The 16,609-nt window shown below is 42.2% G+C and overlaps 1 protein-coding gene and 1 long non-coding RNA gene across 5 annotated transcripts in view; one reads left to right on the top strand and one right to left on the bottom strand.

The window, feature by feature from the left end:
• Positions 1-16,609, top strand: part of BZW1 (basic leucine zipper and W2 domains 1) — an 18,602-nt gene continuing 1,993 nt past the window's right edge. The window contains exons 1-11 of one of the 4 annotated variants that reach the window (XM_038421571.2): positions 1-51; positions 1,409-1,482; positions 5,528-5,704; positions 10,725-10,819; positions 11,167-11,232; positions 11,593-11,728; positions 12,121-12,230; positions 12,661-12,831; positions 13,527-13,673; positions 14,781-14,919; positions 16,039-16,161. In XM_038421571.2, coding sequence (XP_038277499.1) covers positions 1,419-1,482; positions 5,528-5,704; positions 10,725-10,819; positions 11,167-11,232; positions 11,593-11,728; positions 12,121-12,230; positions 12,661-12,831; positions 13,527-13,673; positions 14,781-14,919; positions 16,039-16,161 — 1,228 coding nt within the window. In that variant the 5' untranslated portion in view covers positions 1-51; positions 1,409-1,418. Of the gene's footprint in view, positions 52-173; positions 306-1,408; positions 1,483-5,527; positions 5,705-10,724; positions 10,820-11,166; positions 11,233-11,592; positions 11,729-12,120; positions 12,231-12,660; positions 12,832-13,526; positions 13,674-14,780; positions 14,920-16,038; positions 16,162-16,609 lie in introns of those variants that run through there. The other 3 variants (XM_038421569.2, XM_038421570.2, XM_038421573.2) reach the window with 3 other exon arrangements.
• Positions 2,394-16,609, bottom strand: part of LOC122458177 — a 26,117-nt gene continuing 11,901 nt past the window's right edge. Inside the window, exon 2 of the long non-coding RNA XR_006278081.1 lies at positions 2,394-2,438. This is a non-coding gene — a long non-coding RNA (uncharacterized LOC122458177). The remainder of the gene's footprint in view (positions 2,439-16,609) is intronic.

Genomic DNA, 16,609 nt, shown 5'->3' on the forward strand with positions numbered 1-16,609 from the left:
GCTTGTCACCTCAGGGCTGTGTGTGGCTGGGACTCCGCGGCGCCCCTCACTGTAAGTGTACATGGGGGAGAGGCTACGTGCTGGGGGGTGGGCGGTGTCAGGAAATGAGTTCGGTAGGTTCGTTCTCCCCTCCGGGGTGGGATGGTCTCTCCCGGCGAGTCTTTCAGGGCGAGGCGGGCCCCTCCCTTTCCTCCCTCCCCTTCTCCGCGTTGGTTCCGCTCGCAGCAGGATTTAGCCGCCGCCGCCGCCGCTTGTGCCGCTTGCCGCGAGGGGTTCCTGGACGTTTTCTCTTTGCCTTAAAGTCGGTGAGGCGCGGGCCGGGCACTGGGCGGGGCGGGGCCGGGCCGCAGCGGGGCTCCCCGGGCACTAGGACGGGATGGGCCATGGCGGCGGTAGGCCGGGGCCTGCCGGGCTGTTCCCCCCCCCCCCGCGCGGCGGCCTGGCCCTGCCGGGTAACAAAGCCCCGGCCTGTGGCGGGGAGGCAGCGGCGGCGAGCGCGGCCCGGCGGGAGGAGACCCGCCTCCTAGTTCTGCCGGCTCCAGAGCGCCTGCAGCGGCCGCCTCCGCCCAGGGAGGCCCGGTGGGCGCTGAGCAGCCGCGGCCGAGAGGGAGGCGGGTGGGGGCTGGGAGCTCCCCGCTCGGGCGGCGCGGCGTGGAGGGAGCGGCCGCGGGATGGTGGGAGCCGGGGCGGGGAGCGAGGCGTTTACTCCCGCTCCGCGCGCCTCGTGGCCTGATGCGTGTTGTCCCGCCCGTCCATGGGTGAAGAAGGGGGTCTGGATCCGCCGGGCTGGGAGCCCGCGGTGCGGGATCGTCTCGTGTCGGCCCGGCCCGGCCCGCGCGGCGCTGCCGGATCTGAGCTCCAGGGGTCGTTAATAACGCCTCAGCTCTGTATCGCGCCTTTCCTTGCCTGTCACTGGGCTTTACAACGGAGCTCGAGATTATCCCTATTTTACGAATAGGGAAACTGAGGTACAGAGTGATTTGCCCAAGGTCACCTCAGACGCCAAGAAAGTTCACATTCACTCTGAGGTTATCCTTTTATGTCCTTTAATTGGATTAACCTGTCTTCGCCATAACAGCTAGGAAATGTTGCATGGCTTTAGTGAAAATGTACTGTGCTCTGTCTCAGAGTTACTTCAGTACTGTAGATGTTCTTGGCCAACAGGCAGGCCCAAGAGCTAGCAGTGCAGGATTTGCATCTCGTATCCCTGACAAGTGTGGTTGTAGTAAAGTAGGGGAGGAATGCACTGTAAGCCTTCAGCCCTTCTCAATAATTTTCTTTTTAAAGTGTGGACTCCTTTCACAAGCGGATGTGTACAGTAGCTGATACGCGTGCTTGGAATTAAAGCATTGTGTAGGAAGGATTTGCCTCCTAAGGATCTCTTGAAGAACTTTTCTTTTTTCCACAGGGTGTCTTTTATGAATAATCAAAAGCAGCAGAAGCCAACGCTATCAGGCCAGCGTTTTAAAACTAGAAAAAGAGGTAAATATTAACCATTTTTGTGTGTAGCTCATGGTCGACTGTACAGAAGTCCTATCAGCATGTACTGTGCAAGAGAATGAATACACACAAGCTTATTAGTACATTGTGTCTAGCCCAGAGGTCCCCAAACTGGGGTGCACCCCAAGGGGGTGTGGAGGAACATCTGGGGCCAGCCCCTATAGGGGGCGGGGAAGGAGTGCCACCCAGCCCCAGCTCTGCTCTGGTCCTGCATCCCTGGCTCCTGTACCCAGCTCCAGCCTCGGTGCAACTCCGCTTTCGGCCCCATGCCAGTCCCCAGCTCAGGGGGGAGGCTGGGAGTGGAGTCGCGCCTGGCTGCTGGCCTCCACTGCACCCTGCATGCAGCTCTGCTCTTGCCTCGGCCACTGGCTGTGGCCCCAGACCCACCTCCTGTGTCCTCGGTCCCCTGTCCACTTTCCATCTCTTCGTCTCCTCTTTTCTCCCCTGTCCCCCGCAGCAGTGGCCCTGCTCCCGGTGGGGGTGGGTGGAGTGTGTAGGGGACGTGACCCTCAAAAGTGTGGGAACCACTGGTCTAGTCTTTCAAGAACTTGTTTAGGTAGGTATCTGTAAATAAAGATCTATGAACTTAAACATGAAGTACATTTTTTTTACCATAATTATACTTTCAGTGTAGGCTAATTCATTTTAAATGTGCCTTGCACCATAAAAACATCTTAAATTCTGATTATGTTCCTTTCCAAACAATAACTAATCTAAAAAAGAAAAGGAGTACTTGTGGCACCTTAGAGACTAACAAATCTATTAGAGCATAAGCTTTCGTGAGCTACAGCTACATTCGATGCATCCGATGAAGTGAGCTGTAGCTCACGAAAGCTTATGCTCTAATAAATTTGTTAGTCTCTAAGGTGCCACAAGTACTCCTTTTCTTTTTGCGAATACAGACTAACACGGCTGCTACTCTGAAACCAATAACTAATCTAGAACGCCTTCAACCAGTGTGAAAGCTTGTCAGTAATAAAGAGCCTAAATGAGGCTGTCATCAGATTTATGGGAAAACTCTGGCTTCTTCAAGGGGCGTGGGTGGAAGCTGGTGGGCTCTTCTAGGGTCTAATTTCAATCTGTGAAGGCAACTTTACTTCCTCTTTCTCTTCCTAGATTAGTTAATGAGAACAAGTATTCTCGCTGTTGAGGAAACAATAAAAGTGGAGATATAGGTAAAAGGCTAGAGTGGAATGGTGGAGTCATTAGTAATTGGAGAGTGATGTAGCTAGAAGAAAACTGCCATTCTCTAAGAGGGAAATGGATGCTATTATAAATTGGGGGTCTTAGTTTGCTGTCTTCTAGACATTTCTTGAAGGTGGGAGGATTCTAACTTTCTCTAGAAGGCTAGCTAGCTCACATTTTTCAGTTCTCTAATTTCTCATTCTAACTGCAGTGACTATCAAAGCATATGATTAGCTTTGATTGGTGTATGAATTTACCTGATTTGTCTCAAGTAGAAGGAAAAGGAATTAAATAGTCCGCAATAATAAGGAAGAGGTTCATCAGAGTAAAACACACTGAAGATAGATAGGATTCATGCTTATCTCAAAGTACAGAAAATCTGTTTCTCTGGTTCAGTGTTTCATCCAATGGCTCATCTGATCTTGAAGTGGAAGAGTAGGATTTAGTTTGGTTTTGCATATGGAACATTTCAAATTTAATTGTCTTCAAAATATTGCTTCAGTCTCTGTATTCCCATCTTTCAGTGACTCTACTACCTCTGTTAGTCTTATAAAGATGGCTGTTCAAAAAAGATTGCCCCCATTTCTCAGGATTCTTTACTATGGAGACTATAATTGCATAGCTATGTTGGTGCTGGCACAATCCCATGGCATAGATTCAGGTTTTTCATGGGTGTGAGGAAAACCACCTCCCCAAAGTTTGCTACCTTGATGGAAGCACTGTCCAGTTATCATAGTTTCATCTTCTAAACACATACTTAAGTTGGCATAGCTATGTCAGTCAGGTGTGAAATGACCTAACAGCTGGCAAAACAATGGAAGGAAGCATTTGGGAGGACTTGATCGATTTAAGGTTTCCACCACTGTCTCAGTAGGAATCTCCTACCTAGTTGACAAATGACAGCTCCTTCAAGGACAGCCCTGAAAGAATGATTGAGAGAAGCTGTAGAAACTTCCCTTTCTGTTGCTTAGGCTTTTTCTTCACTACCAAAAAAAGAGGTGTTATGTTAAGAGCAATCTAGTCTGGTAGTGAAGACAGGCCATAGCAAGCATGACTGATCCCAAATACAAAATTTACAGGTTCTGTCCAGAAGAGAGGCTGAAACATGGCTAATGGAATGTGATTCTGAATCTGTATGGGTTTTTTTTTTTAGCATTTCCTATTTAAGACTCAGGTTTTTGTCCTAAATCTGTCTGCTCACAAAGTTCTGACACAATTCATTGTTTTCACACTCTTCCCTGGCTTTGAAGCAAACCTCAGAGCAGGACAGTTGCATTCAGAATCTCTTCTGGTTAAGAACTAGACTTCAGTCCTTTCATCTGAGCACTGGGCAAATAGTTTTCAATACATGGCAACTGGTTTAGCTGAAACTTGATAACAGGTAAAATGCTGAAAAGCAAACACTTTGATGCTTCTATTACAAGAGACTGGTAGGCCTAACTAGTTAGTGACTAGTTCAGAAAGCATTAATGTTGGTTTAAGTAATTTAATGGTAAATATTGGTTAGCCTCATTGGTGACTTTGCACTTCTAATTTAAATGAGAAATGCCCAGACTCTGCTTGAATGTCTGGATTTGAAGTTCTAGCATCACTAGCAAGGAGGGGGACTGCAGCCTAGCTTTTCCTGGTTGCTTGGAGAAGTGCTGAGACCTCCCTTCGCAGCAGGAACTCAGGCAGGGGCTCCCCCTTTGGGTGGGGTTGCAAGCACCCTACCCCATGACCTGCTGCCCATATTGGAGGTACCTGGCCACAGTAGGTACCACCTACTCTATCTCTGGCATGGCCTGGGAGGTGGTGGCTTCTGGGTCTTAGTTCAAGCTAGCCAAGGAGGGGCCTGGGTCCCTGAATGCCTTGGGGTGAGGAGATTGCAGTGGCACTTTAATATAATAATGACACAAATCTGAGCTGTCAGGGTAAGGCCATGTCTATGTTACCACTTATATCTACAAAACTAGCGTCATTTGGCGGTGTGAAAACACCCCTCCCCACAAACAAGTTTTGCCAGCATAAGTGGTGATGTGCACAGCACTGTGTCAGCAGGAAAGCTTGTCCTGGCTACATAGCTATTGCTGCTCATTGGGTAGTTTAATTATGTCACTGGGAGAGCTCTCTCCAGTTCTTATAGCGACACAGTTGCATCAGTACAGCTGTGCCACTGCAAGGTCTCAAGTGTAGCCATAGTCTTGGTAATCTGAGACTTTTACTAAATTTAGTGACAGGTTTTCTTTTTTACTAAATTTAGTGTGACTGCTCCATCACTCTATTTTTTTTGATATATTTTTAAGAAATCTTCAGCCCTAGCATAATCTGGCTCACTCTCGATGCAGAGACAGTAAAATGGGCAAAACTTAGCAGGAAGAAATGACTGTGGGAAAACAGGCAGGGATTAGAATGCAATATGTGTAGTTTTAAGTATTTGGTGCTTCTTGGCTTAAGTGGAGAAAACATTTGGAGTCAAAATCTTGTACCTTCTAAGTGAACAACTAGTTCAAGGCTAAACATAAGTTGTATATTCTCATTGAAGTGATCAAAAAGATTATCAATGGTGGCTATTACTGCAGCTATTGCAGTTGATAACTGACACACTTGGGTCAAATGGCTAATGCTAAACTTGTATGTATTTGTATTAAACTAATGGCAAATTCACAGTTAGCGCTGGCTATTTCTGGCTTCCCTGGTAAACTCAAATACTTTTGAAACTGTTGCCGGTTTCCTTACTGAATGAATTCCTGAAGTTGGAAGATGCTGATAAAGATACTGTCACTTTCTATAAGTTAAAGTGAGATCAAGCTCCTGTAACTAGTAGGTTTATCAAATACCAATGCTTTCTCTTTTATTGCAGATGAAAAAGAGAGGTTTGACCCTACTCAGTTTCAGGACTGTATTATTCAAGGTCTAACTGAAACTGGCAGTGACTTGGAAGCAGTAGCAAAGTTTCTTGATGCTTCTGGAGCAAAACTTGACTATCGCCGCTATGCAGAGACACTCTTTGACATTCTGGTGGCTGGTGGAATGCTGGGTAAGTACCTAGCTAAACTTTTAAATATGACTGCTTTGATAGAACACATCGTTCTCTCATTTGGACTCAAATGACACTTGCACATATGTTTAAATGTAGGTTATTGATCTACTTTGTCACCCAAGTTTAAAAATGGATGCTATTTATTTGGATTGCCTCAAACCTTTGTGGTACATAAATTAATGCTCTGTTACAGCATAATCTCTGCTACATTGGATTGGGGTGGCTGCTTGCACTGCAGCAGAAATGGCTCACTTTTTAAATCTTATATCCTTGAACACAGTGAGAATCACTACTTGTATTATAGTGCCTTGTCTTATGATGGTTACCTGCTCAAGGATAGAAGAACTCTTGTGATGGGTTTGGTCAGAGACCTCCTTGGGACTGTCACCTGATGAGCTGAAGTTACCACTGCCAGCTTGGGACTTCAGAACCCTGCCTTGTTCAGCCAGACACACTAGCCTGCTGCAACACAGACCCAGGTCTGGTCCACGCCCCCAAAGCTGCAGACTTTAACTAAAAACTGCTCCACAAGTCCCCTATCTCCAGTACCCAGACACCCAGTTCTCAATGGGATCTAAACCCCAAATCCATTTCTCTCTGTATAGAGCTTATACATGGTAAACTCAAATTGTCTGCCCTCTAACACTGATAGCAAGATATGCACAGCTATTTGCTCCCCAAAGGGTAACTTCTCTTACTCTGGGTTTACTAATAAAACAAGTGATTTTTATGAAGTATAAAAAGTAGGATTTAAGTGGTTTCAAGTAATAGCAGACAGAACAAAGTAATTTACCAAGCAAAATAAAACAAAACACGCAAGTCTAGGCTAAATACATTTAAGAAATTGAATACAGGTAAATCTCACCCTCAATATGTTCCAATAAGTGTCTTTCACGAACTAGAGTCCTTAATCTGGACCCAATCCTTTCCCCAGTATAGTTCTTGTTCCAGCTCAGGTGGTAACTAGGGATTTCTCATGACTGCAGTCCCCTTTGTTCTGTTCCACCTGCTTTTTATGGCTTTGGCACAAGGCGTGAATCTTGTCTTTCTGGGTCCCCACCCCTCCTTCTAAATGGGTTTAAGATGGATTCCAGTACCAGGTGACATGGTCACATGTCCTGTGAGACCGCAAGCCTGCCTTTCTTTCTGGCCTGACTTACATGAACACAGGAAGGCTTACAAATAAACAGCCATTTACAACCAATTGCCCTGGTTCATGGGAGCCATCAAGATTCTAAACCATTAATGGCCCACACTTTGCATAGTTACAATAGGCCTTCAGAGTAATACTTCATATTTCTAGCTTCAGATACAAGAATGATACATTCATACAAGTAGGGTAAACGTACTCAATAGATTATAAGCTTTGTAATGAACCCTTCCTTACAAGAGACGTTTTGCATAAAACATATTCATACTTATAAACGTATTCCCATAAAACTTATGGAGTGCAATGCCACAGCTCTCATAACTGATGGCTTTCTATTTTCAATTATTTTTTTCCATTGTTGCTTCCTCTCTTGACCTTTATTGCTTACTACTTGCCACAGCACCAAAGCTTGGGGCTCTTGCTTCAGCTTTAAGCTGTCACTGTTCTGATAGGCTTCCAAACAGGATCTCAGCATCCAGTACTGGCAGACGAGCAGCAACACTTCTTCGTAATGTAATATCAAGTTTCATCTGATAAATCATCATAATTTAATTATGGATACTGCAGCAGCTATTCCCTCAACAGTAAACTGCACTTCTCATTTTAAGTGACATGACTTAAGACTTCTGATATGCTGCATCTGTGTCCCCTGTTCTTTCTATTGTAGAAGTGACATATGGCAGTGGGTTTGGGAAATATTTACTGCAGGATTTGAGAAGAAGTCTATCTGCTGTTTGTCCAATCTTTAATTTCTTTGTGTTGGGGATGTTGCCTACTGTGAGGGGACACTGCCTTAAATGATTGACCTTGAACTCTTCAAAGCTTAAATGTTCTTCCATTCTAAATTTTGTGCATAATTTGGCAAGCTTGTCTTCTATATTATAACTTTAAAAAAGGTGCATCTTCAACAGTGAGTAAACTTTTTACAAAAAGTAGAACTTACTGTGATAAAGCTTTCAAAGGATTAACTTTAAATGGTCACTAACAATGGAATTTAAAATAATTTACTTGCATCTCTTTAGAACACTTGTGAAGAGCCTAAAGCAATGTACTAATACTAAACCACAGAATACTAGTGAGAGGCTTGTAAAGTTGCATATCAGGGAATTAAAGCAAATAGCCTGAGTGGATTTCGTAATGTCACATAGTATATTAGTGACTGAGTCAATAGAACCATAGGGTCCTGACTTATCCAACAAGCTACTTCACTGTAGAAAGAACTATTTATAGTATGGTTTCAGAGTAGCAGCCGTGTTAGTCTGTAGTCACAAAAAGAAGAGGAGTACTTGTGGCACCTTAGACTAACAAATTTATTCTCCAAGGTGCCACAAGTACTCCTTTTCTTTTTACTACTTACAGTAGTATCCACCATGTGCTAAGCACTCTCCAGATAAGAATGAACTGTCCTTGCCTCAAGCAGCCCATAACCTATGGATAGACACAGATGTTTACTACTTGTCAGGTGGATTTGATGTTTGTGGAAATGAATCTTCAAGAGACTTTAATATGAAGAATAGGCCTTTGAGCTAATTTACAAAGCCCCCAGACCATGTATAGAGGGCAATATGGAAGGAAAAGCTAGTTGTGATAAGCTGATAGATGGGCATTTGTCAAGGTTCCCACTCTTAAAACTGGGAAGAGGACAGAAGGAGATACGAGTTTGGATAAGTTAGGAGGGAAAAATTATATAGGACTTGAATTACAATGCATGATGCCTGAGTTTGTTGTGGTGATAGATGGGGAACCAAATGGAGTAAGATAATCAAAATGAAGGGCAAGGAAGAGGATTCTTGCTCCTGTATTTTGTATAGGTTGGAAGAGGGTAGTGTGTTCTATGGAATCCAGAGAGGAGGATGTTGCAGTATTTGAGACAGGAGAAGGCCCTGAATGAGAAACTTAGTGATGGACATGAAAAGATGTAAGAGTTTTGAAAACTCTGAGCGGGAAGAATTAGCAGGATTTGAGTGGGCAGGGAGATGTCAGAAATAACTTCCACTCAGGCCTTCAATCTGGTAGGGAGGATGGCAGTTTTAACAGTGAGTGTAGAGGTCTTGGGAGGGAAGATAAGAGTATCGTATCCATTCAAATAGGATATGTTTCTGAAGTCTTGCTCTTATCGGATTACCACCTTTTGGGAAACCTCAATCCATAGTCTTCAGATATGGATGATGAAACAGGTATTCTAAAGTGTCTTTTAACTAATTCTTTATTAAAAAATCACTGTTTCCTTTGTAGCGTCTGCAAACATTAGAAAAACTTTAACTTGTATTCTCACTGCTGGTTCTGCCAAAGAATAAGAGCTCTCTTCCCACATGGAGTGGTACCATTAAGTTCTTGGATGTTGTGTGTATTATAACTGACTTGACTCTTGAATTCAATAATCTAATACCTGATTTGCACCTTCCATATCTGTACTCCAGTGATGTCTTCTCTTTGCTTTTTCATTCTAGAAATGTCACACATCACATTCCTAACACACTGCTGCGATGACCTGAGGGCTTGGCTACGCTTTTTATAGCACTCTAACTTGCTGGCTCGGGTGTGGGGGAAAATCACCCCCCTGAGCGCAGCAAGTCAAAGCGCTTTAAAGTGCTCGAGTAAACAGGCTCCAAGCACTGGGAGCCGCACTCTCGGTGCTTGGAGCTAATCCCCTTGTGGAGGTGGATTACCAGGAGCACTGGGAGAGCACTATGGGAGTATGGGATTACCATACTAACACTTCAAAGCACTGCTGCAGGAGCGCTCCTGCAACAGCACTTTGAAGTTTCCAGTGTAGCCATGCCCAAAATTTCTACTGTAGATCAGGCCTCTGTCGTCTTAAAGCAACAGGACTTCGTGTTGCCTTTAACCAGAAGTCCTGCTGTATAACAAATGAATTAACAGACTAGTCTTGATGTTGCATCTTACAAAGACTCTGTTCTAAATCAAAACTGACTTTTTTTTACCCCACTTGACCTGTCCTTGAGTACTTTTGATTGACCTCTAACATATTTGGTGTGAAGATCTAGAGTGGGATGTCTCAAAATTGCTCTCAGTTGGCCTAACTCCCTGCCCTGGAATCAGCGGGAAGACTCCCATTGACTACCTAGAAGCAGTAGAACCAATGCTAATGCTTTTGAAAATCCAATCTTAAATGTTACAAATGACTCGTGCATAGAAGTGGATATTTTGCTGTGGAATGGAGCCATGGTTGTCAGTTTTTTTTTTTTTGCTTAGCACACTGTTAGAAACTTTCTCCTCTGACTTTATTGAGGTTAGGCTTTAAAAGAACCTTCCAACACTAAACTGTGATGCTTTAATTTCTGAGCCATTCAAAACTTCGTGTGTACATGTAACTCTACAACAGTTATGCTTTGCTTCCCGGGCTGGGTCACTCAATTTAATAAAAAAAAACAAAACATGTCTAAGTGACTTTAGATACTATATTTAGGTTAAACAAATTGGAAGGAAAACTTTCATCTGTTGGGTCATGGGTGTTGGACAAACTAATCAATGTATTATGGCTCTCATAATACCAAGTACGTATAGTGTCTTAAGCTCTTCTGTTGTGCAGAATATCAAATCTGAGAGTTATTGGTCTATTCGGTACATCCTGACTTGAGTTTCAATGCAACAATAGCGGATGACCAAGTAAAATTATCTGGAGGCTTGTATTTAGTGCAGTGGTGTAGTCACCACTGATCTTCAGTAAAGAACAGCTATAAGATTCAGCATTGTACAACACAATTTACAGCAGTTCAAAGGGTCACATTTTACTGATTCTTTGCATACATAAGCAAAAGTGTAATTCTTGCTGATCAAAAAAAGTATTAAAAATTAAAACTGATATTTCATAGTTAAAGTATTAACACTAAAAACTTGTCCTAGCCCCAGGTGGTACTCTGGCAGATGACCTGATGCGTACAGATGTCTGTGTATTTGCAGCACAAGAAGATCTAGAAACCATGCAAGCATTTGCTCAGGTGAGTCCTAAGCGTGTACAGTTGAACTTGACTGAATCTCACCTTGTGTACAATGGTTGATAAGTAGCTGTCATGTTTAGCATTGCTGTGGAATAACTCTCCAAAAACTGGTCTTGGTGTTCACATAAATCTAAACTTTTATCTAATTTTGGAAGCCTCTCAGAAAATGGCCTCAGACATGCAGCATAAAAAAAACCTGTTAAACTCTGTAGGGTGGCAAACTATCATTGGTACAGAAACGCCACAAACTTGTTAATCTAACCAAATGTTCAACAAAGCTGGTTTGAAACGCATTCCATTTGGACTCTAAATAAGGCAAAAAGTAACGTACTAATTCTGTCTTCTAGGTTTTTAACAAGCTAATCAGGCGTTACAAATACCTGGAAAAAGGCTTTGAAGATGAAGTCAAAAAGGTATTTAACAGGCTTCAGATAACTGCAAAAAACCCTGTGGCTAAGCTTCAAGATGACCCCATACTCTAAAAGGAAGAGTGCTGTGACTAAATCTTCATTTACTAGAATAAATGTCCTTGTGTCTTAATGTGGCATTTGATTATATACATGACTAATTTAGTGTGGGATTAAATTTCTGTCAGGGTAACATTCTACTCATGATGTGATCTTTTATTTCTGCCCATCATAAACTACCATGCTCGCCAGGAGCAAGCCTCTGTATCTTAACCTTTGGTTCAGGGAGGCACTGACTACACCAGCTGATATTTAAAAGCTTTGTGGCTTCATTCTGGAAGATTACCATTCGTCTTTCTATTGCAGCTGCTGCTGTTCCTAAAAGGTTTTTCAGAGTCTGAGCGGAACAAACTGGCCATGTTGACAGGTATCCTCTTGGCCAATGGGACACTTAATGCATCAATTCTCAACAGCCTCTACAATGAGAACTTGGTTAAAGAAGGTAACTGCTAGTACTAAACAATTCCTTTGGATGGTGAGGGGTATTGGGAGCAGGGACCAAGAGGTCTTACTGTGACAGATTAAACCAAAGCTAAAATTTGACATAGATGTGAACTGTGGCAGCCACACTCTCTGCTGCATAACAGTGAGTCTTCTCCAGTGACACAATCTGTTGGCCTAACTAGTTCTGAGGCAAAATTTAATTGGCAGTCTTCTACCTCTCTTCCACCCCTGGCCTACACATCTGTGTGAAGGTTTGTCATAGTTCAGGTAGCTGATAAATTATGGAATTGAAGACCCCACAGGATGGGGAGAACCATTAACATTGCAAGCAAGTTCCTCTTCCTTTCATACTGAACTATTAATAGTAACTTTCTAACTCCTGTTGTGCAGGTGTTTCTGCAGCTTTTGCAGTAAAGCTGTTCAAATCATGGATCAATGAGAAAGATATTAACGCAGTGGCTGCTAGCCTTCGGAAAGTCAACATGGACAACAGACTGATGGTGAGTAGTCAAATAGATGACCTGAACGCTGTTATCTGTCCTTACTCTTGCAGATACCTGTCCACTTGGCCTATCTGAATTACTAAAACTGGTATGCAGTATTGTAGTTGTGTTGGTCCCAGGATATTAGAGACTAGGGGGATGAGGTAACCTTTTACTGGACACTTTTGTAGATGAGAGAGGAGCTAACACAGAGCTCTTCAGGTCACCTGAAGAGCTTTGTGTAAGGTTGAAAGCTTGTCTCTCACCGGCAGAAGTTGGTCCAATTAAAAGATATTACCTCACCCACTTTGTGTCTCTAAAGCAAACTTGGCAACCCTAGGACTTAAATGTGTCCCAATATAAAATGCAGGCACTAATAACTTCTTGTGCATGGGAGTCAATGTAAATGTTGGAGTTTATTTTTTTATATATGCATATATATTTTTAGGAACTCTTTCCAGCCAACAAACAAAGCCTTGAACACTTTACAAAGTATTTCACTGATGCAGGACTAAAAGAACTTTCCGAATATGTTCGGAACCAACAAACCATAGGAGCTCGTAAAGAGCTGCAGAAAGAACTTCAAGAGCAGATGTCACGTGGAGATCCGTTTAAGGATGTAAGTGTACATATATTTAAACCAGATACAAAAATGACTTTCTTCACAAAACTCAAACTTTTGAGTAGTTTATTCCACAAAGAATAACTCTCACCATTACTTGGATTTTCACTTCCTGGAACCTTAGAACTGAGATCCTTAATAGTGATGGGAAAGGAGTCCATTTACGGAACTGTTTACTGGGCTGTATCTAGTACCTGAGTGAGAAACTTGGCGGCTGTTGGAGGACTAAACCTGTAATGCATCTGTATGTCTTACCCACCTATGCTCTTTAGAGGACAGAACTCATGGGCACTCTGAATTTGGAGTGGTGGCAGAAGGAGTATTCGTTAACTGAAGATGACTCTTTAGGTGTCACTACTTAAACATTAAGCTGCTAAATTCAAGTGGAAAGTCTTGGTGTTAGTGTCCTCACTCTTCCCACCAACTCAAAAAACTGATATTCTTGGTCTCGTACATTTACTGGTGACTTGCATTTAATCTTCTAAACTAATGGTGCAGTACCTGGCATTTGCATTGTAAAATATAATACTTATCCCTGCTTCTTGACCTATGACTGAACTGCTATTCTCTAAGGCAATTCAGACATTTGAAAGGGACTGTGGAAGTGAAATCTAAATATTCTGATTAAACAGCTTCCTTTGTGGTTTATAATCAGTAGCTTTCACACTAACATTAACTCACTGACTTTGCAGATAATCTTGTATGTCAAGGAGGAGATGAAGAAAAATAATATCTCAGAACAGACTGTGATAGGCATAGTCTGGTCTAGTGTAATGAGCACTGTGGAATGGAACAAAAAAGAGGAGCTGGTAGCGGAACAAGCCATCAAGCACCTGAAGGTATTTCTTGTAGCTCTGATACAAGAACTCTGAATAACTAAACTTGCTAAAGACAATAATGGTCTTGACCCATTTTTCCCCTGACCTAATTATACCATAAAATTCCTAGAGATGGACACAAGTGAGTCTAATGCACCCTTTTCCAAGTAGAACTGCTTCTGCATGAAGGGGGGAGATTGTCCTATTGGTGTAGTTAAAGTAGTTCAGCTTTCTGTAGTAGTCAAAGCCTAACTCTGTACATCACCTAGCAAAATGGGGACTCAAACTTGCTTGATGTCTCCAGATGCTCTAGTAATACAAATGAGATGCTACTTAATAATGGAGGAAAAGATGGTTCCCACAGGTAACTAGTTAATATTAAAACACTAGTGTGGATTTCAGACACCATTCTTAAATATGCAGCACTTGATTGTTGGACTCCAGAGTTTTAGACTGTCATCCAGTCCATTTCACCTCAAACTGAAATGTTTCCATCAATAGTAATCTACACTTAGAGTTTAAGGTCTTAGTCTGATTTAAGATATATTTTGATGTGGTAACTTGTGCCTTAATGGTTTAATAAAGCTTTAATTTTTGAATTTGTCATAAGTAATTCTGACCCCCATACTTACCCACTACTGATTTTATATTGACAAACAGCTTAAATCAGTATTACCTGTTGAAATTATATTAAAAATTGAATTCTGTCAAGCCAGTAGATGGATTGCACCTTACTTAATCAGATAAATGTTTATGAATATAACCAACGAGTTTCTTGTGTAAATTGCAACTTTTTTCAGAAAATTCAAAACTATGTAAATGGCAAAAATAGCAAATATCCATGTTTGCAGGGAATTAATGTTAGTTAAACCTAGACAGTATCAAGGATGGAATGAATCCTTAAAATTAAGTAATGTTACTTGTAAAATTCGGTCTCCTTGACATTGACTAAGGTAACCTTTTTTTAATTTTCATCTCTTCATTTTTGTATTAAAGACCCTTTTCTCTAAGGGCGAGGGGGGAACCTAGCTTAAATCAGTTTGGAGGTATTTTTACAATGTCTATGCCCTCTGAAATAGTAATTTACGCAGGGCTGGAAATGTATATCTAATCTTGTGTTCTTTACAGCAATACAGCCCTTTGCTTGCTGCCTTTACTACCCAAGGTCAATCTGAACTGACACTGTTACTGAAGATTCAGGAATACTGTTATGACAACATTCACTTCATGAAAGCCTTCCAGAAAATAGTGGTGCTCTTTTATAAAGGTAACTGCAGCTTTAAGGCTTCAGAATGTAACTGTTTGTAAAGACTTCTAGCTCTGAAAAGCTAACTTCTGACCTGTGGCAAATGAAATTGTCAGGATTCTCTGAAGTCAGTTAATTGGTAGCTGAAATTCTGGTGCTTGTATGCCCATCTGTACAAACCACCATCCTTTGTAATTTTGAGGTAAATTGCTAAATCGCAGTGATGAGCAAGGGCCTCTGTCTCTGAGTTAGCATGGGGAGCTTTAATGTCAAATGCTTATCTTTGGCTGTTAAGACTCCAGCCATGGTGCATTCTTGCCCTATCAGATCAGTCTAGCTTCTATACAAAGATAACTTGCATTTTAAGGTTTTCCATCTATTAATAGCAAAACTGTATATTGATGTATGGGGAAAAGAAACTTGAGCCAGTTTTCTGGCAAGAGCTGTACAGATTAGCCAGACAGAACCTCTTCTGGTTTTCGTACTGCTTACAAGCTTCTCCACCTGTCTTTTTCCATAAGTTTGCTCACTCTGCATGGAGACAGTGGTTTTTCTACTTCATCTCTGCTGTATGGCTGCATGATGGCACTCCAGGGACAGGGCTGTTATAGATCTTTCTTAAAGGAGCACATATGGACTACATATTGTCTGCTTTCTGGGAGTAGATATTAAACAGAGGTAGGATATGGTGTCAGTTCCTTTTGTGGGAACTTAACTATTTCCTGACTTTAAAGCAGTCTCCTCTGAGAGTAGAACTTAGATGCAATTTTCCCTAAATACAAATCTTGAAACTTGGTCTTGTATAGGCTCAAGTTCTTAGCATGACATACAAGAGAAACTGACTAGTCACGTTACTGTCAAATACAGACTTCACTCCCCTCCTACTGCATCTTTCAGAAAAAAATTTGTCCTGTCACCTTTATTGTTAACAAATGGTGACTTTGGTGTATGCCATAGACCTGCATGTCAAATGCTATGAATGGGTACTCAGTATAATCTATCTTGTTCCTAATGTGTGGACTGGGAAGCCTTAAGGGAATGAGTATAGGGGGCTGGGAGAACCTAGTAAGCTAGCCCTCAAAGCAGTATATTGGCACAGACTACTTCCACAATAACCTTGCCTTGGCATGTCTTAAACAGCTGAAGTTCTGAGTGAGGAACCCATCTTGAAATGGTATAAAGATGCACATCTTGCAAAAGGAAAAAGTGTTTTTCTGGAACAAATGAAAAAGTTTGTGGAATGGCTCAAGAATGCTGAAGAAGGTAACTAAATGATTACTGTGAAACTTGAAGTTAAACAATCAGAATGGGTTTTATAGTGGGCTTTTTTTTTTAAAGGAACACTAAAATCCCTGGTATAGCTAGCCCCAATCTCCTCTTGTCTGCACCAAGGTAAAGTCTCCCTATGTAGCCACTCTGCCTCCTGCCAGCATAATTATGGCTCTGTTGTGAGGAGAGCATCTCCTGCTGACATAATGCTGTTCACACAAGTGCTTTTGTTGTTTGGGGAGGTTTTTTTTTTTTTCCCCCCACACACCACCTGGGGGGTAGAAGTTCCTTAATGATAGGTCTACCCTGCTTGGTTAAGAGCCCAAGAGGGAGTCTCTTACTAAGCTTTGTTCTTCCTGATTGCAGATTGGATGTAGGCAACAGAATCTGACCCTGAACCTGTGTAAAACTTCCACAACATGGTGGCTGTTTTGAAACTCTG

Source organism: Dermochelys coriacea, chromosome 11 (genome assembly GCF_009764565.3).
Source record: "Dermochelys coriacea isolate rDerCor1 chromosome 11, rDerCor1.pri.v4, whole genome shotgun sequence".
Lineage (NCBI taxonomy): Eukaryota > Metazoa > Chordata > Testudines > Dermochelyidae > Dermochelys > Dermochelys coriacea.